Source organism: Mizuhopecten yessoensis, unplaced genomic scaffold (genome assembly GCF_002113885.1).
Source record: "Mizuhopecten yessoensis strain PY_sf001 unplaced genomic scaffold, ASM211388v2 scaffold7201, whole genome shotgun sequence".
NCBI classification, from domain to species: Eukaryota; Metazoa; Mollusca; class Bivalvia; order Pectinida; family Pectinidae; genus Mizuhopecten; species Mizuhopecten yessoensis.
In genome coordinates, this window is record NW_018406931.1 from 545,176 (window position 1) to 572,055 (window position 26,880).

A 26,880-nucleotide genomic window follows, 5' to 3' on the forward strand; every position below is an offset into this window, starting at 1 on the left:
CAGTGTAATAACCCATGCACTGATTTAGATATATACTACTGACCCATATATCAACCAAATGTATGGCCCAAATTTGTATGGTTAACCCCACGTAATAACCCATGCACTGATTTGGATATGCTCTCTATATATTGACCTATATTGACCCATATCCTGACCCTAATACCTACGACAGATCCAGTGTAATAACCCAATGTTCTAGGTAGTTACATAGTTGATGGGACTGTATCGCCTAGTCATGACCTCATCCATACGGAATTTCGTCTCAATGAAGGAGGTTGTGTTCTGTCAGCGAGTCCCCAATGTTCTGATTTAGATATGTATATATATATACTGACCCAAATATGTAAATGACTGACCCAGTGTAATAACCCATGTACTAATTTGGATGTGTTCTATATACTGATGACCCACACTGTTTAAAGTGCATTTGATATGCGCAAGAGTCCTCCTTGCAATTGTGATTACTCAATTATTGAAATTTTAATTGAATTAGGTTTTTTAGGGACAATGAACCATTCATATCGGCTTACAATGTCGATAACATGCGTGTTTATTAGACCAGTGGTTGTCGATGATCTTGCTGTCCCACTTACTGTGAGAGTAATGTAATGATATCATGTCAAGATTAGCATTTCCATGTCAATAAAGTTTCATTAGATATATTTGTGGTGGATTTGCTAGAACAAAAAAAATGCATTTTGATAGGTTTTCTGTTTCCCTACGGAGCAGTACTGAGAATTGTTATGTTATGTAGTGATAGAGGAATCTTCCTGCTGAGTGACGCTTAGTAAATGTCGTTTGTAGTCCTGCTGAGTGACACTAAGTAAATGTCGTTTGTAGTCCTGCTGAGTGACTCTAAGTAATTATCGTTTGTAGTCCTGCTGAGTGACGCTAAGTAAATGTCGTTTGTAGTCCTGCTGAGTGACGCTAAGTAAATGTCGTTTGTAGTCCTGCTGAGTGACGCTAAGTAAATGTCGATTGTAGTCCTGCTGAGTGACGCTAAGTAAATGTCGTTTGTAGTTCTGCTGAGTAACGCTAAGTACATGTCGTTTGTGGTCCTGCTGAGTGATGCTAAGTAAATGTCGTTTGTAGTCCTGCTGAGTGACGCAAAGTAAATGTCGTTTGTAGTCCTGCTGAGTGACGCTAAGTAAATGTCGTTTGTAGAAGTTGCTAGATTGACACTCGTCATGAATATGTTGAAGTTGCTTGCTAGATTGACAATTGTCATGCTTATTTCCAAGTACATGTATAAGATTGACGTTTGCTATTCATATATTGAAATTCTACATGGAAATAATGGGAATTTGAAGATTAGCATGTAATTGTCACATTCAGTACTTATTCAGAATGATGTCAATCAATCAATCCTTTTTTTCCTCTGTTAAAAGATTCACAAACAAACCGAAAGGTACAAAACAATTATATATAGCTATAATGTACATAAGTGCTTTTGAGATCATTTTCCTAGTCTTACAGAGTCGTTGTTCCAGAACGTTTGCTCCAGTACCATTATCTTTATTTAACTATGGTCCCACACAGTCTGGCACTGATGGAAAATTGTCCACAGTTGGTTGATCAAGATGGGCCAACATCGGGGAAGCTGAGGTTGTCCATGCAACGTATCTCTGGGAGCCAGTATCAGAGTATCCCTGTGGTGTCCATTTCATCATTGGAGTTTCAGTTGAGTCAGTTGTCATGCTTTTTTTGAAGTACATGTATTAGAATTGACAAGATTCCTCATTGTTTGCGCCTGTTTTTGTTTGAAAAAAGGTAAAGGAATTAGCAAGAACAGCCAAGAATCATTTTGCAAATTGTGTTTGACAAATCACCTCCAAAAATGTCTGTTCTCATTAAAACAACTGTTATTGCATACTTGCCTGGTAATTGTTTTCCTACCCTGGAAGTTCAAGACACAGGAGCTACTAGCCCACCTTTCTGTTACTGAAATAGTCTTTTTGTAATCGTTTTAGCATTCCACCCTTCTCACACTGAAACAATGGTATCAAAGATATTTGTCAGGATTTTATAACATCAATGATCATAATTTTTCTGATGTGTCTAGTGATCCACATTTTATTATATTGTCTATATACAAATGAGCGCATAAGACACCAAATCTTCTTGAACACAATTATACCTTAATATTTAATTGTCTTAGCAGTATCTTCAATTTAAATGACCTTAAGATTTAAAGAAATAGGTGGTACTTATTCAATTATTTTGAAATTGATCACCTGTATGTTAATATTTGATGTTTCATTTAAGTTAATACCATATGTGTCATTTATTAAAAAAAGACAGTTTTATTACTTTGGCAGATATAATATTGTTACCATATATATTAAACCATGTTATAAATTTATATGTTTTTGGATGTCTGTCTGGTGAAGTAGCACTTTAAAACCAATTTGCTAAATATCTATATCTCAAGATTGTATGGGTCTTGGCATATCTAAGGAAGCTTTTATCGTAAATCATGTTTGTCAACAATTGACCAGACATAACAACAAAAGTAGCAGGGAATGAATCAAGCATTTCTCTATAGTTGAATTTTGCTTTTGAAGTTCATAAATCATTAACCGTCAACTTTTAGATTGATAAAAAAACATTTGATAGAAACAGAAAACTAGAAGAACAAGATTTATTCTTTGCTTTTATTCCTTGAATGAAAACAGAGCGATAATTAAGGAGGAAATTAGCAACAACATTAATTAACAAGCTTCTCTCTCACCTGTACTCACACACCAATAACTTCGCTGTTCCCAGTTCTGTAAAGGCAGTTGAGTGATCACCAACAGCCGATTTGGCAACACAGAAAAAATGGCTGGGTCCGGTTAGGAACATACATAGCAATCAAAAAAATATTTGTGGGTTAAAAACTGAACTGATTTTGACATAATTGTATCTCCATTCTCTCTGCTTCAGAAGAAGGCGTAAGTCAGATGAGTATTTTGTAGTGAAAAACAAAGAACATTGCAATAAGATTTGAACTGAGTAACATGTTGTAGCCGGTTTCTATACATGACTGTAAAAATGATTCAAACAATAGCTTTATATTCTGAGAATTGGCAGGATAATCTATAATGTTAACTATTACATGAAATGGGGGGCTTATAGTGTTGCCCGTGTGTGTCCCGTCCCGTCCCGATTCAATGTAAACACTTAAGGTCATTGGAGTGTATCGATAAACGGAAACAGGAAGTACATCCCTAGTTGAAAATCCAATGTAGGGAGACAGTATCACAATTTCCGCAAATTCTAATGTTTAATATTAAACTGATGAATATTGTATGTTTATTATTGACAGAACAGTGTGTTCTCTCAATATTAAAGTATTTCAAAGCAATCCAGGCATTAATTCAGGGTTTTTTTTATCAATGAGACACATGTGTCCATTTTTCTGTACTTCAGGAAACTGGCTACCTATATATATATATTTCACTACTGTGAAGTTTTTCAAGAACGATAACTCTTACATGTACCTGCAATTACTATGTGTATATGGTTTTATTATAAAATGTCAATTTTTATATCGTGTATAGAGAATTAATTTTACACAATTTCAGCATTTATTAAATTGATATACATTAATGCAATACTAATTTATGTCAGTATCATTTTTATTGACATTATTTTGTAAAAATATTGGGTCTTTCAATTTTTTTTTTCAAAATTCACTCCTTTCTACATAAATTTCCATTTAAAATCCTTAAAATTCTGACAACCTATATTTTTTTTGTGGCAGAAACTTTTCTTTACTTTAAAGCAATATAACAAAATTGGAAGAAATTCTACTGAGAAATGGTGACACAATCCTATTACCTTAATAGCAACTTCATGCTTTCACAGATTTTCATCAAACTTTATACAAAGGTCAAGTATATGAGTATACCTCGGACATTGTTGTGTTTCAGGGTTCCAAGTTCAAGGCCAAGGTCACAGTTGCTATGTATAGAAAATCATCAACCGATTCAGTGTCATCACTCTAGCTACTTTCTTAACAGATTTTGATGAAAGTTTATACACACAATACCTCGGACATCATTTTTGTGTTTCAGGGTTCCAAGGTCAAGGCCAACATATTTTAGGGTATCAAGATCAAAGTGGTTGTAACTATTTATAGAACATCAAACACTGAAACTAATTTCACAAATGGCGGAGGGCACATTCATGTCTTACAGACATTTTCTAGTTTTATTTAGAAAATTATAGATTTCATTCTTGTTTTCTGAAATTCTTCACCAAGGTCAATTATAGATATTGCCAATTTAGAAGGCCTTCACCTTTTTAGTATCAATTTACTGGAACGATTGTGGCTTACTAAAAAATTGACATTACAAAATCATAAAAGTGTCATCTCGTGTGATTGGTCTATAAAAGGCTGTGCTGTATGAAACTCTGGGGAGAAATCATTTGGTACGGTAGATAGCCACTCTAGATAGCTGAAGTCTACTAGTGAATGCCATTACTGGTCCAGTTAACGATTCTGAGTTCATGACCCCTCTTAACTGACATATTTCTGTGCCTGACAAGGAATGTGATAAAGGAAAGTATGTATGTAACATGTTAATTATCTTCAGAATCTCAGCTACAGACACCAGTTCTAACTAAAACATTAGGTGTATGTGGGGGTCACAGTGACCTATATTTACACCATGATTTTGTGTTCTACCATATCTTTCTTCAATGTTCTATTCACTGATGAGAAGATCTAACGTTACCAGTTCCAAATATATATATTACACAGAGAGAGAGAAGATAATTCCTGCATGAATTTTCCATTTCAATGTTAAAATTATTATGAGATTTATGAAATATATCTAAGAATTTTTCGTTTATCAAGCCTCTAGCTGTCAACCTAGAATTAAAAATTTGTGACACTCATCAATCTGGCATATATATAAAATGGAATTTTAACTCATGTTGGATCCTTTTTATCATAAGATCAAGAATTTTCACAAATACATTAGTATTGCGAAAAACTCTTTTTTCATGTTCATTCCTGGCTACTATATAGCTAATTTGTCTCCAACTATGATTTGATAATATAATCTAGAAATCTGTGATGCAATTTCATTGTCAATTTATGGCATCACAGTAAGGTTATAGTACATGAGTTCTTATGTAAAGTATAGGATATGGGTGTCTTCACTTTATAACTCTATATATTGATCACATGATTGATCACATGATGGCCATCATTATTAATATAGATAGTTGACTTGTAAGCATTAAAGCATGGCATATTTGTTATATTAATAACTAAGCAAATACAAATCATTCATTGAGTGTTATACATTCATTGAGGTTGTGTACATGTTTAACAGATTCTAGAAGTATCTTTCTTGTAGAGGTATTTAAATTAGAATTGAAAAAGCATATACTCTAAATGTTAATCATTATAAATTATATACTATTTTCTAATATCAGTCATATTAATTATAAGTATATGATTTTAAAAGCCAAAAATTGGTAAAATGATTTATATCATGATGATTGCAGTTCATGTCTTAATTTAAAGTTCATAGTAATAAAACTTTAGTTTTTTACAGAAAAAAGGAGTTTGCTATGATGGTGAAATGTGATAAGTGTATTGATTTTGATTTTATTTAGGAAAAGAACCTTGCTACTGTTTATTGTAGACTTTTCTGTTCATTCTATGAGGAGAAGAGTCATGATTGTGTTAAATCTGATTTCAATTTCTTGTCCAGGTTGAAGGCATTTTAATACCAAAGCAAATTTAAACAATTACCATGGATATGGTGTCAATATATTACTGTACAGTAAGCCTGTCTTCTCCAACCCCTGAGCATTCCAACAACCTGCCTGATACAACATAATGCTGTAATCCCATTTCTTACAAAAGCTTATGAATCAAACCTATATGTATTCTGATATTCTGCCTTAACTCATTCACCGCTGAAGACACATTTGAACTCTCGAATTCAAAGGATGGGAAAGTTCATTATGAAACTTTGGGGGTGAAAGGCATAATATCTGAGTAGTATGTTATATCAGAATGGTGTTGATAAAGACCGGTTTTATTGCACTAATGGGACCCAACTTGAAAAGGCTAGCACTAACACAGTTGTGATATGATTGTCATCTGTGCCCATTGATTCATTGCCTCTTGAGCCTCAGCCTCAGCCTCAGCAGCTTAATAACAACTGAACTAGGGCAATACTTCAAATCAAGTTGATTTTCAAAAATATTAAAATTCAAAACTAAAATTACGTTGATGAGGTTTCAAAATGACCAATTAAAGACAAAAAACCTCAACAACACATTTCAGTTTTCAGATATTTCTCAATAATCAAACTTTAAAATTGTGTGCCAACAGCTTGTAAAGCTAATCTGTCTTTGACCAGCCAGGTCCAGTTAAACATGTTAATTTTACAACATCAATAAGACCATGCCTGATAATAAGCCCACCCATGACAATTGTAATTGACAGTAGAATTCCAACAAAACTTGTTGTATTGCCCTGTAATAAGCCAACACCTTACGTTAAGTCCAAGTTTATGTATTTGCCTCCTGGGCCCAGTTGTTCAAAAGGTGGTTAGCCTAATCACTGTTTTACAATATTTTTCAACATTTAATAATTTCATCAATATACAAGGTAAAATCTCACAATTTTGCATGTAACATCACTCTACTAAATATTTGATATCTGGAAAGTTGTAACAAATTCAATGGTTGTGTTTTAAAGTTACTCTAAAATAAAAATGTGCGCTAATCACTGATTAAGCTAATCACCTTTTGAACAACTGGGCCCTGGTCTTATTGCCGAACAAAAACAGTAGTATCAAATATAGTTTATGGTAAACACATGTTTGACTGCCCCCACCCACTCCATCTCTAGAGTATTGAATTATTATTTAGGAAAAAATGATCTCTAATAATTTTGATCACTTGGATGTCTGTTTCTAGAGACCCTATAAGCTCTCAAACTAGGGGAAGATAAGCTAGTAGTAAAATACAGCTGGGAAATTCTTCAAAAAAAACCTAGGGGCTGGTAGTCAGTCTATTAACACATGTCAGCTTGTGAGATTTTAAAGATTAACTTCAGAGTTAAAAGGTCAGCTAATCACATTATCTTAGGAACACAATCTCCTAATGATCCATCCCGGATTGAATTAAATTCTACCATTGTTCAATATCACACTTGTAAACAATATATTCATTTAAGAAAAGTTTGAAACTTTGTATAAATATCTGGAATTGGCAAAAATTTAAATCATTAGGTCTTCTTACAGTCTACTTTCTTTCACAAATATCAAATAACAGGGTCCAATCATTCAGTTTAGCTTAATAAGCTTAACAACCTAACACAGAACTACCAAAAGACCATCTGAAGATGAGAAACACCAAAATAATGGTAAATATTTGGATCCTTCTCAAAAATGTCTTTTTGGAAAAAACAATTTGCGAGTGACCCCTTGAGTTAATCAGACGTTTTACCTTATATAATCATCTGTGGTCTCAAAGGTTGGTTATGAGATATTCAGCTATTCAAGCCTAAAGCTTGATTCTATATTGATTATCATGCAAGACAAATTTAAATTATCATTAAGTTAATTGGAAATTTAAAAAAAAAATCAATTTAATAAAATGCTTTAGAAAAAGGGATCAATTTAACACATATTTATCTGTAGTTAATTTATTTCTATGATATATTTATGATTCTATTAAAGAAATATAACTCTAATGTGACAAAACACATATTTAAAAGTTCATAACTGTAAAATTTACACCCATAACAAGTCGCCAGCATTCATCACAGATTCATCCTTTTGATAAAATATCACCATTCTAATATCACACCTTTTTGTTTTGTAACTCTAATTCGTTAGTTTGTCTCCGTACCTTAAGAACACCTGTATATTTTTACCACATTTCTGTTCTGTAACACCCGTGTTTGTGAAACGGGTACAGTAAAACATGTTTACAACTTAAACAGACATATTAGTAAACTTAATTATCATATTTATCAATCAATAAGCCCATGTTTGGTAGTAAGCCCACCCATACCTAATGCAGGTTGGTAGAAATGCCAAAAAATGGTAATTAATTGTCCTGTAGCAAGCCCACCCATACCTAATGCAGGTTGGTAGAAATGCCAACACATGGTAAATAATTGTCCTGTAGTAAGCCCACACCTACCTAATGCAGGTTGGTAGAAATGCCAAAAAATGGTAATTAATTGTCCTGTAGCAAGCCCACCCATACCTAATACAGGTTGGTAGAAATGCCAAAAAATGGTAATTAATTGTCCTGTAGCAAGCCCACCCATACCTAATGCAGGTTGGTAGAAATGCCAACACATGGTAAATAATTGTCCTGTAGTAAGCCCACACCTACCTAATGCAGGTTGGTAGAAATGCCAAAAAATGGTAATTAATTGTCCTGTAGCAAGCCCACCCATACCTAATACAGGTTGGTAGAAATGCCAACACATGGTAAAGAATTGTCCTGTAGTAAGCCCACACCTACCTAATGCAGGTTGGTAGAAATGCCAACAAATGGTAATTGATTGTCCTGTAGTAAGCCGTCCCATACCTAATAAAGGTTGGTAGAAATGCCAACACATGGTAAATAATTGTCCTGTAGTAAGCCCACCCATACCTAATAAAGGTTGGTAGAAATGCCAACACATGGTAATTAATTGTTCTGTAGTAAGCCCACCCATACCTAATGCAGGTTGGTAGAAATGCCAACAAATGGTAATTGATTGTCCTAAAGTAAGCCGTCCCATACCTAATGCAGGTTGGTAGAAATGCCAACACATGGTAATTAATTGTTCTGTAGTAAGCCCAGCCATACCTAATGCAGGTTGGTAGAAATGCCAACAAATGGTAATTGATTGTCCTGAAGTAAGCCCACCTATACCTAATGCAGCTTGGTAGAAATGCCAACACATGGTAATTAATTGTTCTGTAGCAAGGCCACCCATACCTAATACAGGTTGGTAGAAATGCCAACACATGGTAATTAATTGTTCTGTAGTAAGCCCACCCATACCTAATGCAGCTTGGTAGAAATGCCAACACATGGTAATTAATTGTTCTGTAGTAAGGCCACCCATACCTAATACAGGTTGGTAGAAATGCCAACACATGGTAATTGATTGTCCTGTAGCAAGCCCACCCATACCTAATGCAGCTTGGTAGAAATGCCAACACATGGTAATTAATTGTCCTGTAGCAAGCCCACCCATACCTAATACAGGTTGGTAGAAATGCCAACAAATGGTAATTAATTGTCCTGTAGCAAGCCCACCCCTACTTTGAGTCAGAGATTATGTGTTGGACTCTGCAGGGTTTATTGAAGGATGAATACGTTAAATGAAGTTAGAGGTTTTGAATCGCTTCGTATAGTATTTTTACCTATTTTAAACAATACCATATTTTCTGTATCGTTTGAGCTTCATTATAAACATGTTTTACTGTAAAGCTTCATCTGGGTATAATCTTTACCCGAAGGTTCTTTATTACAACAATCTTCATGAACTTTTTTCATTCATCACACACCTCTATACCAAATACCTGTATTTATCTGCCTATATCACACCAGAATTCACCTGTCCATGTCAACTTTACACCTGTAGATTTATACAGGTGTCCCGGTGGTGGTGGTAGGAACTCTATGTAAGGGACTTTTCTCACAGTCACCCATAATCAAACGACGATATGCCGTCCTAAAATTGTTGTCCATGACGGTGTATACTACAGGGTTTAGACAATACGACAACCAACCAAGTGTTGTTGTCCATAGGTGGTGAACCGGTTTAGAGAAACTACGATCGTACACATTCATTATAAAGTACGGGAACGTCCCAAAGAAAAATATGGCAAATATACACATCATCATGGCAGATAGACGAAGTGCTTTAGTCATTGCAGATGTACCTTTCCATTGGCTGACACGTTTTGAACTTCCGTAAGCTACACATCCGATTCTGGCATAACAGAATACTATGAAGATACATGGCACAATAAATCCAAGTGTCACCGTCACAATTCTGTTGGAATGATCAACGTTGAAATTATTAAAAGTACATGCTAGAACAGCAGGCTGGAAACGAAACGACCCCCAAATCCCAAACGAGGGCGGGAGAGTGAACATTAGGGGTAGAACCCAGCTGAAGATAAGTGTTAGAATCAGAGGGCGCGTGTTTGAAGCTTTCTTGTACTGGCCTAAATGAACGATGTTTAGGTATCGGTACAGTGCAATTACACTAAGGTGCACCATAATGACCCCCACAAGCGTGTAGCGGATGCCACCTGCGGCGCTACAGAAATCCGGTGGAATGAGATGAGGATCCTGAATATGGAACACAACTGCCTGAAGAGACAGAATGAGGAGGCAATACAGGAATCCAGCAAAACTGAGGCTCCCGATGAGAACACAGTTGATATTGTTACGGAGACTGCTGGAACAAATCGCCAACACAGTGATGAGATTCCCAAAGCTCCCGATCGCACACAACAGAATAGCCACCACCTCCAGCACGACAAGTGTCTCCCTCTGGTCACACCACCACTCATCACAAGATGCATTACGTGAAACATTCATTGTAGTGTAAAGCACAAATAAAATTTTAAGTTAAGTTTTGGATTTTTTTTAAGTATCCGTTTGGTAAATCTCCATTGTTTTGAAAATTCCACGGAAGCTGCTTTCCCCAATGTACAAAACTATATCTTAATCATATTTGTTTAAATCCATATTGGTTCCATCACAGCTGATGTTTGTTTGTATTGATCCCAAGAAAATTCAATTAATTCAAAATTGAACATTTATAGATTGTTTTTGTTTACTTTTTAACATTTTTCTAACATCAGGTTGATATCACTGTTTCAGTTTTGTTTTGAATTTTAATGGAATTCACCTTAGTTTTCCAATCAATTAACGTTTTCACTTAAGCTGCTCTAAAATATTAAGGATTAATTGGAATTTAAATATCTGTAGTGTTGACGTGAACTCCTGTATGAATATCTTCCTGTAGAATTACTAGAGTTCATTCAGTAACTGCTTCTGAGTTCCAGAAACGATAATTTGTTGATTGGTCCTGGCTGTAAAAATCTGCTCTGTCATGGAAATGTAATCGGCAGTTCCTTATCTCACCAATGTTAACACTTTACAGCAGGTTGGTTGTGTTGGTAATGCCACTATCTGTGTCCAGCTGAGGATAAAATTAAAGAATTGTGTTAAGATCGAATTCTTAAAAATAGCCCACATAAAACATCCTATCGGCACGTCTTTTCTATCTGTCCAAGAATGCAAATTCTATGAGAAATGATATCGAGTTGTTTGTACGGAAATGTCTTTATATTCCAAAGGTCTTGCTATCATTACTCAGAGCATGAATTATGGATCCCTACAAACTCATTCCTCGGCAAATAAACACAAGTTGTGATTGTAGGAGTTTTATTGATTACAAACAACTCACTTTATCGCGGAAGCATGACTTGTATAACCAGTCATGTGTAAAAGTGGCCTACGATTTAAGTACACCAGAAAATAAACGCTCTGTGATATTATGGCATTGTTGAGTTTCGTCGACATTAATTAAATAACTACTTGAAGATCGATACCTGAAGCAACACATGAATGCATTTGTATGATATCTTTCATTGCAACGTCTTCCAACTACTGTGGTTATTTGTTTCAGGTTCGTTATATCTATAGATTTCAGAAAATTGCTTCTGAAAACATGACCACTTCGGCTTGAAACGAAATGCTTAATTTATACATTAGCAATCAATATCCATAAATTGCATGGCACTTTCCCGGTATTAATCACCCTTAAAGGTCATTATTGGGATGAGTTGATAAGAATGGAGTTCAAGTGAATCCAGTCGCAGAATTAAACTTTGCTATTCCTTCAATCATGGAATAATGTCTCTGAAATTGCTGTGATTCATTTCTTTTCTTTCACGTTTGGGTGCAAAAGCAAGTTGTATGGTTTAATCGAGTTTCCGTTATGTTACTTAATCACCTTTTTAGCGTTAGATTTCTTCTGAGGACATCTCCTCAGCAATTGGTTCGCTGATTCATTGTCATCGACAGCAACCCATCCTGTACCTGAAAGTATAAATCGGACACTTATTACATGGTATGCCAGTAAAGTTAGATACTTTGTACAGTTAGCTTTGCCTATAATGGACACATTTCTCGCTTCATGAAAAAGTAATTTCCTCAGAAATTCGGAATTCCGCAATAATTACCATATCTCATGAAGTTAGTTATACTAACGACCCAGCAAGACAGATACACATTTGAGCCATAGACATCTATGCTTGTCAGTTTGGGTGGCTCGTAAAAGGAGGCTCGTCAATCAAACATTCTGTTAGACCCTCACAACAGCTTAGGGAGATCTGCAGAACAAGCCACTTGTGTATAGAGATTGGCTGCCCAATGACAGCATTGTCGTTGTGAAGTGTGCTTATAGCGTCAGTTAGTATCCATGGACTTCTGCCTCTACTGATGTACACCAATGTGAGAGTGTGGCTATTCTTGAGATCTAAAGCCTGAGTAATTCTGCTGTATTAGGGTCGGGCTACTGTGTGTAATTAATTAGAAGCTACAGTCATAATAGATATTGGCCTCTCAGACAGGACAACTTTCATCTACCCGCCTTGATACAGTACATGTACATCTAACCTATCATGAAGGACCACTATTTCAGGCTCACAAAGATGGTCTCTGATGAAAAAATAGATAAATAAATCACCATAGCCCTATAAATGACCACAGATGGGCCGTTTAACACAAACCAACAAACAATGATCTAAAACCTGTGTTTTTCATCTATAATGCTTGCTATTAAAAACATGTGAAAATGAACTTTAAACGTATCCAATGATGTGTAAATGTGAATTAAATAGGTCGATTTAACAAAAATGTAATTCTGCTGCACTTTATCATGACATTGAGCAATTAACTGTTACACTACGCTAGATGTTATAAGTTCATGTTGCTCTGTCATCTAGGGAGGTGTCAGAGAAGATGTGGGGGAGTCACGGGGAATTTGATTGATTATATTGATGTCATGTGATGATCTCACCCGTTTTAACCAGTCACAAAATACACCAATAATTCAATACCTTTTATTTTACATTGTGTGTATCCTGTAGATTTTACATTGTGTGTATCCTGTAGATTTTACATTGTGTGTATCCTGTAGATTTTACATTGTGTGTATCCTGTAGATTTTACATTGTGTGTATCCTGTAGATTTTACATTGTGTGTATCCTGTAGATTTTACATTGTGTGTATCCTGTAGATTTTACATTGTGTGTATCCTGTAGATTTTACATTGTGTGTATCCTGTAGATTTTACATTGTGTGTATCCTGTAGATTTTACATTGTGTGTATCCTGTAGATTTTACATTGTGTGTATCCTGTAGATTTTACATTGTGTGTATCCTGTAGATTTTACATTGTGTGTATCCTGTAGATTTTACATTGTGTGTATCCTGTAGATTTTACATTGTGTGTATCCTGTAGATTTTACATTGTGTGTATCCTGTAGATTTTACATTGTGTGTATCCTGTAGATTTTACATTGTGTGTATCCTGTAGATTTTACATTGTGTGTATCCTGTAGATTTTACATTGTGTGTATCCTGTAGATTTTACATTGTGTGTATCCTGTAGATTTTACATTGTGTGTATCCTGTAGATTTTACATTGTGTGTATCCTGTAGATTTTACATTGTGTGTATCCTGTAGATTTTACATTGTGTGTATCCTGTAGATTTTACATTGTGTGTATCCTGTAGATTTTACATTGTGTGTATCCTGTAGATTTTACATTGTGTGTATCCTGTAGATTTTACATTGTGTGTATCCTGTAGATTTTACATTGTGTGTATCCTGTAGATTTTACATTGTGTGTATCCTGTAGATTTTACATTGTGTGTATCCTGTAGATTTTACATTGTGTGTATCCTGTAGATTTTACATTGTGTGTATCCTGTAGATTTTGCTTACTGGTGTAATTGATCAGCTGTCATATTCAGAAGTACTAATTACCAGGCTCCAGTAGTGGGTCTGAGACTAATTATCTTCTTTAAAATTTGTAAGATTTATTTGATTTGGAGCATTTAATTCTGTGAAGTTTGAACGGAGAAAATCAATGTGTGCTGCATCAGTGACAGTCTTAAATGGTTATAACTTACTGATTAGATAATTAGATTAACTTTTTACGAAAGCTGTACAAGATATATGCGTAAACAATCATGAAATATAAATAATTTGCTTGGTTAAAAAACAAAACTGTATCCCCATTATCTTTCGCACCTTATTCCCTTGAATATATAGCAGGCTGAATTTAACATTAGGAGAAAATTGAGATAGCTAGGTATGCAGTAATTTGGTTTTAATACAACTGGAAACAAATTCAACGCTGTAGCCTGAGTTTGTTTTAAAGGGCTGAGAGGATGAGCATTGGAATAAGGCAAATTGTTATTCATCATGTACTACCTGTAGAACCTGGATGTGATATATTTGAACTTTTGAAAAATGCATAAAAAGCTGTTTGTAAATCCAATCTAATTATACAGTTGGGCTACAGATATATGTTCTGTGGGGAAATATCCAGCTCTCTTTACTAGTAAGAAAGAAAATCTGATCAAAGATATGAATTTCTTTATTTGTTCGATTTTTGTAGCATCTTGTGATAATCCTTAGAAAAATACTCTTAAATGCTTAATGCTCAAGGGAAGACAGATACAAAATAATGTATATGAAACAATCTGGAGAAACAAGAGCATCCCTACTCAAGCACATTTTACCATGTGATTTCCTTTATTTTCTCCATATGTATGATGGTGTGTATGTGTGAGTTTCAGGTTGTATAGGTGATCTGCTTGTTATGAATCCATATTTCCAATGACTCATTTAAAGTAAAATACTGCTTGAATTAACTACTGCACAAGGAAATATTATACAGTCCCATCTTAGACCAAACTGTACTCCACTCTAGGGCGGTGGAGCTTAGTCAAAGGGGTAACTGCAAATATATCTTATCAAATATCTAAAATATTTGACCGACATAATCTTAACACAGACCCATTTTGTCTTCTGCGGGAATCAATCATAAATGATCTTGTGGTCAATAGGCAGACCCCATAAACTATGCCAGGCAACCCTGGTAATACAAATGAGAAATGCTTCTTATCAAAGATTCAGGGGATGGTCTTGGAAAAGCTTGGCCTTGCAGTCAGAAATAATGTTTTAGCTATGACAGGGATATTATTATACAATTAAATATGGCGACTTTTTAACTGTTTTATCTATCTGGCTCACGCTATTGGGTGGTTCCCTGAGTCAGGTTTTATGATGCATCATTTATTCATTAGGACCTATCATCAAACCAGATACATAAGAGCTATAGGTATCATTCAGCTTATAGTTTAGGGGGTTCAATGATAGATAACTCTCAATGCCTGTTATATACAATTTACAGACATTGACTGACATCAGACATCACTCTCAATGCCTGTTATATACAATTTACAGATATTGACTGACATCAGACATCACTCTCAATACCTGTTATATACAATTTACAGACATTGACTGACATTAGACATCACTCTCAATGCCTGTTATATACAATTTACAGACATTGACTGACATTAGACATCACTCTCAATGCCTGTTATATACAATTTACAGACATTGACTGACATTAGACATCACTCTCAATGCCTGTTATATACAATTTACAGACATTGACTGACATTAGACATCACTCTCAATGCCTGTTATATACAATTTACAGACATTGACTGACATTAGACATCACTCTCAATGCCTGTTATATACAATTTACAGACATTGACTGACATTAGACATCACTCTCAATGCCTGTTATATACAATTTACAGACATTGACTGACATTAGACATCACTCTCAATGCCTGTTATATACAATTTACAGACATTGACTGACATTAGACATCACTCTCAATGCCTGTTATATACAATTTACAGACATTGACTGACATTAGACATCACTCTCAATGCCTGTTATATACAATTTACAGACATTGACTGACATTAGACATCACTCTCAATGCCTGTCATACAATTTACAGACATTGACTGACATTAGACATCACTCTCAATGCCTGTTATATACAATTTAAAGACATTGACTGACATTAAACATCACTCTCAATGCCTGTTATATACAATTTACAGACATTGACTGACATCAGACATCACTCTCAATGCCTGTTATATACAATTTACGGACATTGACTGACATTAGACATCACTCTCAATACCTGTCATCCAATTTACAGACATTGACTGACATTAGACATCACTCTCAATGCCTGTTACATACAATTTACAGACATCGACTGACATCAGACATCACTCTCAATGCCTGTCATACAATTTACAGACATTGACTGACATCAGACATCACTCTCAATGCCTGTTATATACAATTTACAGACATGGACTGACATCAGACATCACTCTCAATGCCTGTTATATACAATTTAAAGACATTGACTGACATTAAACATCACTCTCAATGCCTGTTATATACAATTTACGGACATTGACTGACATTAGACATCACTCTCAATACCTGTCATCCAATTTACAGACATTGACTGACATTAGACATCACTATCAATGCCTGTCATACAATTTACAGACATTGACTGACATTATAGACATCACTCTAAATGCCTGTCATACAATTTACAGACATTGACTGACATCAGACATCACTCTCAATGCCTGTCATACAATTTACAGCCATTGACTGACATTATAGACATCACTCTCAATGCCTGTCATAAAATTTACAGACATTGACTGACATTAGACATCACTATCAATACCTGTCATACAATTTACAGACATTGACTGACATTATAGACATCACTCTCAATGCCTGTCATAAAATTTACAGACATTGACTGACATTAGACATCACTATCAATACCTGTCATACAATTTACAGACATTGACTGACATCAGACATCACTCTCAATGGCTGTTATATACAATTTACAGATATTGACTGACATCAGACATCACTCTCAATACCTGTTATATACAATTTACAGACATTGACTGACTTTAGACATCACTCTCAATACCTGTCATACAATTTGCAGACATTGACTGACATTAGACATCACTCTCAATACCTGTCATCCAATTTACAGACATTGACTGACATTAGACATCACGCTCAATGCCTGTTATATACAATTTACAGACATTGACTGACATAAGACATCACTCTCAATGCCTGTTATATACAATTTACAGATATTGACTGACATCAGACATCACTCTCAATACCTCTTATATACAATTTCCAGATATTGACTGACATCAGACATCACTCTCAATACCTGTTATATACAATTTACAGACATTGACTGACATAAGACATCACTCTCAATGCCTGTTATATACAATTTAAAGACATTGACTGACATTAAACATCACTCTCAATGCCTGTTATATACAATTTAAAGACATTGACTGACATTAAACATCACTCTCAATGCCTGTTATATACAATTTAAAGACATTGACTGACATTAAACATCACTCTCAATGCCTGTTATATACAATTTACGGACATTGACTGACATTAGACATCACTCTCAATACCTGTCATACAATTTGCAGACATTGACTGACATTAGACATCACTCTCAATACCTGTCATACAATTTGCAGACATTGACTGACATTAGACATCACTCTCAATACCTGTCATCCAATTTACAGACATTGACTGACATTAGACATCACTATCAATGCCTGTCATACAATTTACAGACATTGACTGACATTAGACATCACTATTAAATGTGGAGATATTGTATGCAGTTTTTTCAGCATTAAAAATTTATGCAACACCATTACTATTTAATAATACAAACAACTCTGTATTAGAAGGCAAAAGATATCGGGTGGTAGAGGACATTAGTGGTTATATTTCGCACATCTTTTTCAGGTCACAATTTCTCACAAAATTGAAGTATCTGTTATTTCATTTGCCACCTCACTCACTATCAAAACATATTGAGGTCCTGATTATTGTATTCTTAAGAATTCCTTTCTATTTCTCCCTTAGTATATCAACAAACCCCTTTATAATGCCAACATTTTACTGAACAAATAATGGCATTATAACAAGGTTTTGGTGATTAAATGTTGTTTGTGATCACAGCGAAGTTATACTGACTTATCTGTGTATCGATCTGTCATTATAATTGTATCCTAGTATGTTACAGATCAGATTAGATTTCAATTGAGACACATATACGAGTCTGTACTAAGTAATTTATCCTCATCAACTGGAAATCCCCTGGATGATTTTATACGTAATATCTAAAACCTTGGAGTCGTTAATATCAAACATTAAACATCGCAGCTGTTGCTCTGATTTACGCAGCTTCGTATACATATGCTCCGGACAGGAAACCACTGACACAAAAATCTTTAGTTTGACACTAGTTCAAAGGCTGAAGTTCTACTCGTTGGCATTTATCCTTCTCTACATATCTTGCTTAAATACTTTTAGGACAAGATTTAGGTTAATAGAACAATTAATCTTTATTTATTTAGGAAAAAGACATATCCTATTTTATACAAAGCTTTGATTTTCATGAAAGCATGGACATTTTATACTTGTTTTCTAGTACTCCCAGATGTATAAATGAGCACCTGCATCTAATTGGATGTTATTAAATTGGCAGGTGTCAATGTTTTATTTCCCAGCCCACATATTTTCCCCATTGAACTTCAAATGAATAAATATCCCTTAATCCATTTAAAATAAAATGCAATATTTCTAGAAGTTTAAGTACAATCTCTGCTGAGCATTTAAGGTATTTGACGTAAAATATGAAGCAGAGACAACTTCAGATGTACCTGAATTTCATTCCGATCTGCCTGTTATTTTTGGAGAATTCTGTTGAATCTCTTCTGTTATCTTTCTAGTGTGGATACAAGCTAATGTATACTTAGTTTCTTTCTGTATACTTGTGTAAGACAAGTCTGGTATTTATAAACAAAACTCAGAAACTTCAAGAGAAATTTCGGTAACCGCATTTTACCCGGAAATTATTCCAAGTGTTTACTAGAGCAGCAGTAATTGTTTCTTTTCACAACAGGAAGGGTCTTTGGGATACATTACAGTGAACGGCTTGTTATGGTTGCTGTGTAGGCGGGAGTTTCATGTAGTTATTATTGTGTGATCAGTAGCCATCGGGTCAGCAAGGATGGAATCCTGTAATACACGATGTGACTGCGACAGGAAGTGTTGTAGAGAATGGCAAATGTGTCCTCAAACAGAAAACCAATATAAGGAACTGTCACTTATGATAACCTCAATAATTTGTCTTGTTACATTTAACACTTAAGATTTAAATATAAATGAACTGGAGATCTTTTTCATTTTACCTAATTTTTTGATTAAGCAATTTTAGCTGCGCTGTATTCAACTATTCATTGGAATTGGTTCATCATTCCATTTCCTAGCTGTTTAAGTTGGTAGCTGCATCTGTAGGATGTTGATTGCAGGTTATGTGACCTTTTTTTTACATTCATAGGTATTTGTTTCAAGAAACTATAATGTTTTTGTAAAATTTGATCAAATATTAAAATTAATATTTGAAATAATAGTGTGATTTTTTTTTCCAATTTATCGCTTCATATAAAATACATTCCTTATATATTTTCTTTCATACACATACAAAGTTCTTGTGCAGCATGTGCTTACTGGCCACAACAGAAACATTGAATAATGATAATGACACTGTTTTATGACCTATCCTTTGAAGCTAGCCTGTAACAGAATAGCTCAACCTTCCCCCAGTTCCAGGATCAGAGTTAACTTGGCTTTCCCAGCAAACGTGAGAGTTTGAACTTAATCAAAAGCAGCAAAGCTCAAGGCTTGACTAACTGTGATGCTGTGCTGGAGTGATATATGAATTTGTCAAAGTTCAAATACATATGAGGTCAATTTGAACCAAACTGCAATCATAATGTTGTTCCAGAAAATTTCAACACACAACTTTTATGCTTATACACTCCAATTAAAATTAAAAGTGATATTACGTTGGAAGAAAACTCTGTTAGACATCAGACAGGAACAGTAGACTTTTCTATAGGAACACATTAACTTCCAACTTGTTACCATAGAAAACCAATCTGTAATAGTTTTCTTAACGTCTTGGAAAAAGGGAACTTTGGAACAAAATATACGTACATGGTTCTGTGATAAAATTGGTTGTCAATCTTTTTAAAAGACTTATGTACTGTTTGCCCCATTCAACATCCAAACAAGAAAGGTTCTGTCTTACAATTGTAGAGGTTAAATTGAAATAGATTGGAAATGTCCGGCCACTTCCTATCACATTTACGACCAATCTTGTGTGTGGTTCCTCTTAAGAACAGCCGGATACATAGATTATCACACTTCACCAGCGCCAGTGTCCTAATAATGTTAGGTTTCATCCTCCTTATCAAACCCTTACTGACCAAAAGCAGATTTATAAATGCCAATACAAAATGTAGAAATGTACTCTAGTTCTGGTTATAATGATATCCTAACCCAATTGTATACTCAAAACAATCATCGTATTGTTTTCTCCCACTCATCCAAGTGAAAACAAACATATTGGTGTTGAGAATTCCAAACCATCATCACGCATTCAAAAGAGAAGATTTATTTAACAAAAATATTCTGAAAAATTGAGCATTGCATGAAATGTTTATGGAACTTCCTATAGCAATCTTTGCCGTAAATTTGACATAAAATCGTCTTTGCCCGACAATTTAGTACGCACCCTTGACCTTGTTAATATTGCAACTCGTTGATTAATGACGGATATCTGACTTAATGGTTTGGCTAGTGACAAATGCTAGTTTCAGTTGATGGTAGAAGCCATTGCTGATAAAAAAAAACCTGAATTCGTTATAGATTTCTTACAGATTCTGTCATCCGTGAGGCATCAGGTGTCAATATCTCAGACTGGCAGGGATGTTTAGCTGTCCGAAAAACATTTAACGATGAACAGAAAATATGACTTTTTATAGATTTATTATAGAACCACCCTGGCTTCTCAATAGCAAGGGCAAGAGGTGATTCCCTGGTCAATGTGTAATTCAATTGAGATGGACTAAGAAAATCGACATGCTTTCAATGCTGTCTGTTTAAGTGGGCAGACCCGAGTGTCCATCATTTAAGGACATCAAATGGCAGACCTGTGTTTTTCAGTCCAAGTCTTTCACCAAGGATTGTCTGCTAATGACTTGAGATTTTAAAGCCCCTTGTACAACAATGATGTACCATTTACCTACACTTCAATCTACCCTAATGATAAGTGCTATTCCCTGTTATATTTGGCAGAACCCTATAAGCATCATGACACCCCTTTTCTTTTTCTGTGAAATAAGTTGTTACCGAATGTCTCCAACCAGCACCTAATATTGTTAACAAAATATCTCAAATATTGACAGTTAGGAATAATATTGGTCAGTTCGTCACCAAGATAACTTAACATTTGATGATCTGATTAGGAGATGGCTTTTTTGATGCTTGAAACTGGGAGACTAGCTCCCGGTCATATCAGGAGACATCACATGTATGTGATCAGTTTGTTCACAAGCACAGGGAAACCTTATACTGTCACCATTCATATGTCCAGCCAAATTGTGAATATATAAAGGAATTTGGTTATATTGAGGGACAAGTACACAAGAACTGTTCAAAGGAAGTAAAAGGGACTTTGAAACACGTTAACGACAATCAAAGAGAGTGGGCAAATGAATCCATGCAGGAGCATTGATTAATTGTATTGAGAATTTGTTTAGTATCCAAATTTAAAATTAGATTGGCTATTCTTTATAAGATATTTGATAATATTAAAGAAAAGTTTAAGTATTATACAAACAGAAGGATTCACTCAACAGATGTCCTTACAGCAGATTGAGACAAATTGTACTTATCTAGGACGTGTCGTTTGTCATCTGGACGTGGGGGCTGTTTGTCATCTGGACGTGGGGGCTGTTTGTCTGTGAGACATTTAGTATGAAGCTTAAGGACAAAGCTTCAGTGGTGATATCTCATTTATCATACATTACTGGTACATCAATCAATAGGAAAAGATAATCTGTACAAATTTATTTTTTTATCACCATGTTTTCGCCGCCCCATGATCATTGGTCAGACCAGATACGTATACCAGGTAGCTATTTTGGTATGATGAGCAAACATTTATAAAATTCATAAATACTTCTACTGCATGACAATATTTGTATTGCTTTTTCTCACAAAATATTTTAGATATATATACATGTCCTATTTTCATTCTACACTGTTAATAACATATCCAATTAAAAATAATGCATTTTTATCAGCAACAAATTGTAGCAGATTCACATTTTTCAAACAGAAATGATAAATTAAGATGCCTATTAATTGATTTATAAAGTAAAAATAATATTGACAGACTTACTATGTTTTCTTAGACATAAATAATTGTTATCGAACAATTATGTTTTCAAAACTTATTGTTTAAGATGTCATTCTATGAGATAGCTTTTATTTACAACAAACTTCCTCAGCTGATAAAAGTATGAGTGTCTATTATCTTTTCTGTATAGATGTACCAGTACAAAAAGGAATATGTCTATTACAGCATTCAAAAGAACAAATGATTTAGAATGCCGAAATAAAGGTTTGGAGACAGATTTTTATATTTAAAATCTTCACATAGATAAAAGATTAAAATTAAAAATCAGTTTGATTTATGAGTCTGGAGTATAGAACTTGCTTGGTTGTCATGACAATAATCTCAATATTTCATGGTCACCATTCATTGGTCCATTGTGTATGGGGGTGGAGGTCGGGGGTGATGGCTGCACTTATTCACAAAACATGTTCCGTCTGATCGACAGTCAGTCAGTGTGTTTCTGTATACCCAATTGTATTGCCGTCTCTGCCTTCTGCCATGGTGGAAATATTTATGTGGATTGACATGCAATCATTCATAGAAAAAGTCAGATTTGATCAAATTTGTATACAAGTATAAAACATTGCATTGTTTGCTTATTGTAATTTATTCATAGAAATCCACTGTATTTGTCATTGGTATTGAGCTGTTTTCTGCTGAGCGGGAGTATTCAAACACTATTATGATTTTGACCTTGAGATTACCTTGAGTATGATAATGTTATTTTAGCAACCTGTGTATAGACAATAGATGGTCAGATCTAATGTGATACCAAATTGCATGTAACAACTGTCGCTATGTTTGGTTGGTGATCATGTAATTATCTAGCTTGAGTTTTACCATTCAGTGTCTATTTACATTTCAAAATTAATTACTGACAGTTAGATTGAAACGATAAACAGCCATCATGATGAGTTGGGGGCGTTTTTCTTCCTGACGTTCATATTATATCTGGAAAACCATGTTGTACTCGGAAATTCATGTTTTCTGTTTCCATACAGGGAAACAATTGCTATGAATCTTGACTTCACAATGGAAGCTGTCTGCACAAAGCATAATTGTCATGATGTCATAATCAAAGGGCCGACGGCCAATGAAATCACACTCATGTTCTTCACCTGTTTACCCACTTCTTCCTTGTATCAATTGCTGTAGGAGTGAAGAGACATATTTGTATAGTACAAATCAGCACAGGAGAAATAAAGGTTCCCCAACAGGTGACGGTTGGTTATCATGTTTATCTAACTTAAGTTCGTTAATTTTCAAATTGTATAAAGACATTAGGTTTATCGAGTGTCTTTTGCAATTTGAAAATTAACTAATGAGATTTTGATAAACACTGATATTCAATCCTCACGAGTTTGGGGACCTTTTCCTTCCATAACATTAATATTTTATCTAGAAAACCAATGTTTTTTCTTGAGAATACATATCCTGTTTCTGATCTTGGAAAAATTGCCATGATCTATGAAATAACATCCAGGGAGTTAACCCACTAGAGCGTAACCAAAAATGTTCACCAACTCCTGGTAGGTTCATCCAATGAGTTGTGATCATGAGGGAGTGAGAAAACCTATAGGGGTAGTAGGTGAAAAGCTTTTCTATTTTCCAAGTATGAATTTAGGGTTGAGACATTACATATATATTAACTTAGGGGGTTCAGTGGTCTTTGCATGACATCATGTTAACAATTCAATGACGTCATGTCGTCAATGCTTCAATGTTAATTGAAATATTTTTGTTCAGGATTATATAATACCTGGATTTGTTTTGTGACTTGGGCAACTTCTGCCAACAAAATGTCACTCACTGTATATGCTTGTATTGCACAAAAACTCTGATGCAATAAAATAGTATGAGCTGAAACAGTGACCAATGCAATCTTTCAGAAAGATTTATTGTTTTATAACAACAGGGGAATATGGGATAAATAAAATATTTCATGTGTCTGCTGCGATGAGAAAATAATCAATATATGAGGTATTTTGTATAGGAAAATTTGTCCTACTTGTCATTTACCCAATCCTGGTGCTGTTATTACATCAAATACGGTATAAGAGTAATTCAGTCAAGAACTTCGGTTTGTTTGTGTTTTATGTCCTATTAATGGTCATTTAAGGATGTGCCAGGTTTTGATGGTGGAGGAAAGCCGGAGTTCCCGGAGAAAAAACACCGACCTACAGCCAGTATCTGGCGACTGCCCCACGTAGGTCTCGAACCCGCAACCCAGTGTTGGAGAGCTAGTGGTTGTAGAATGTCTGACAACTTAACCACTTTGGCACCGCGGCCCCCTTCAGTCAAGAATCGAAATGGGGGCCGACATCTAATATTTAAATGGAGGGGCACAACTAGTTCAGTTTGAAGATGTTCATTGGTGAGCAGAGAAATGAGTTTTGGATGAGGTGAGGATGTCAATTTGAATGTGATAAGAGGTTACATTAACACATTCTTATGAAGCTGTTTTACAACATCTGTCTAAATGTCTATTAGGTAGATTGATTAACTTGCCAAGGGTATGGTTTAGCATATAGAGTACATTATAACCGTTTAGATAGAGCTGTTGCGTGGCATGTTTGGTGCCACCAACACATTACCATATGGTTATTATTCATCAACACATTTACAGTGATTTTGAAAAAACAAAAACAGGTAATTATCATAGACTGAGCAGAGAACGGCAAGTGTCACGGGATAATAAACTGACATAAACTGGATCTCTGGAGACACTGAACAGGAACAGGTCTCATGGTAAAATTGTTTCATTTTAATTCAGTTATGTTTTACTTTCCAAATACCTCTTGTGAACAATAATTTTTAATCAAATATTGAAAGTTTAAGTTGAAGGTGAACAGTCATTATTTTTTTCTGTAAAAATCAAATGTGTTATAAGTGGCTAGAGTTTCAAATTGTTCAGTTTCTCTGTCGTGTAAGCTGTTCATTATCGTTCTCTCAAATCATCACCATCATTGACAGTCAGGCAGTGTGGGACCTCTACATAACTTATTTTAAGTGAAAACTGTAACTGTTTAAATTCTGTTGGGCATTTTAGTTGATAAATGCTTAATTTGATGAATAACATATAACAAATGTCTGTTGCAAAGTGGTTTGAAATATGGTGTACTTCCTGTAAAATCACATACACAGTGTACTTCCTGTAAAATCACATACACAGTGTACTTCCTGTAAAATCACATACACAGTGTACTTCCTGTAAAATCACATACACAGTGTACTTCCTGTAAAATCACATACACAGTGTACTTCCTGTAAAATCACATACACAGTGTACTTCCTGTAAAATCACATACACAGTGTACTTCCTGTAAAATCACATACACAGTGTACTTCCTGTAAAATCACATACACAGTGTACTTCCTGTAAAATCACATACACAGTGTACTTCCTGTAAAATCACATACACAGTGTACTTCCTGTAAAATCACATACACAGTGTACTTCCTGTAAAATCACATACACAGTGTACTTCCTGTAAAATCACATACACATCAGTTTGTGTCTTTTGTTTAGTTGTTACATAGATAGACTGCTATCTATTGACTTCCTGATCCACTCCTCCGTCTATCTATTGACTTCCTGTTCCACTCCTTTACGTTGGTTCCTTATTGTCTCCAAAGTATTTATCCTTTTTGTAAAGTTACATGTTGATAAAACACAGGTCTGAAACGTGTTTCTTGCAGACGATTTACTTCCTGCGAATCAATTAATATCTCTTGGTGTAGAATCCTATCATGTTCATGTTTATCTCTGACGGGCAAACTGGAGATAATTGGATTTCAGTGACGACTGGAATTTATGATACTTTCTGAATCCACTTTAAATTGATTCTTTAGATGCTGATAGGCCTCAAATGAATTCAAAATTTTATCTCTGTATTGTGCTCTGAATTGATTTCCTCAATGAAAATTTTAGATATGAAGATTTTTATCACGTAATGTTTATTGATGAAATGAAAGTTTATTTAGTGTTATGGTGGAATGACATGTGATGGCTTGTGTGGGGTTCACAAGGTTTATTCAAGGGGTCACCAGTAATCAACTGTGGGGTTTACAAGTTTTACTCCAGGAGTCACAGGTTATCTTCATAATTATGTGGGGTTTACAGATTATTTAACCAGGATGTCACACCAGCCACCTGTTTGTGTGGTTAACCTAAATGATCTTATATTGTCAGCTGATACATTTTCCTGTGTTTAGAAGATTAAGCCTGAAATTAAAGGATTAAACACATCGCTTCTGCCTCCCCCCTACCTCCCCGCTCTTGTGAGGCTGATGCCTTGTCTTGTGTTTAGATGCTTTGGATTAAAAGATTGCACACATACCCCTTCCCCCCCCCCCCCCCC

The 26,880-nt window shown here is 34.9% G+C and overlaps 3 protein-coding genes across 9 annotated transcripts in view; 1 reads left to right on the top strand and 2 right to left on the bottom strand.

Moving 5' to 3' along the window:
- Nucleotides 1-26,880, top strand: part of LOC110453222 (histone deacetylase 6-like) — a 185,181-nt gene that overhangs the window by 87,144 nt on the left and 71,157 nt on the right. The gene's annotated exons all lie outside the window — the stretch shown is intronic.
- Nucleotides 7,877-9,239, bottom strand: LOC110453225. Of its 2 annotated transcripts, none has more exons than XM_021502085.1 (2): nt 8,959-9,239; nt 7,877-8,760 (listed from the first exon to the last, which is right to left on the bottom strand). In XM_021502085.1, the coding sequence occupies exons 1-2, from the start codon at nt 9,218-9,220 to the stop codon at nt 7,994-7,996; spliced, it is 1,029 nt and encodes a 342-aa protein (XP_021357760.1). In that variant the 5' UTR covers nt 9,221-9,239; the 3' UTR covers nt 7,877-7,993. The 2 variants fall into 2 exon arrangements, with proteins under 2 accessions (XP_021357760.1, XP_021357759.1); XM_021502084.1 differs by having other exon boundaries at nt 7,877-8,739; nt 8,872-9,239.
- Nucleotides 7,877-26,880, bottom strand: part of LOC110453226 (G-protein coupled receptor moody-like) — a 41,633-nt gene continuing 22,629 nt past the window's right edge. For all 5 annotated transcript variants that reach the window (XM_021502086.1, XM_021502089.1, XM_021502091.1 and 2 more), the window contains 2 exons: nt 12,002-12,087; nt 7,877-11,185 (listed from right to left, as the gene is read on the bottom strand). In XM_021502086.1, the coding sequence (XP_021357761.1) occupies nt 9,613-10,578 (966 nt within the window). In that variant the 5' untranslated portion in view covers nt 10,579-11,185; nt 12,002-12,087 and the 3' untranslated portion in view covers nt 7,877-9,612. The remainder of the gene's footprint in view (nt 11,186-12,001; nt 12,088-26,880) is intronic.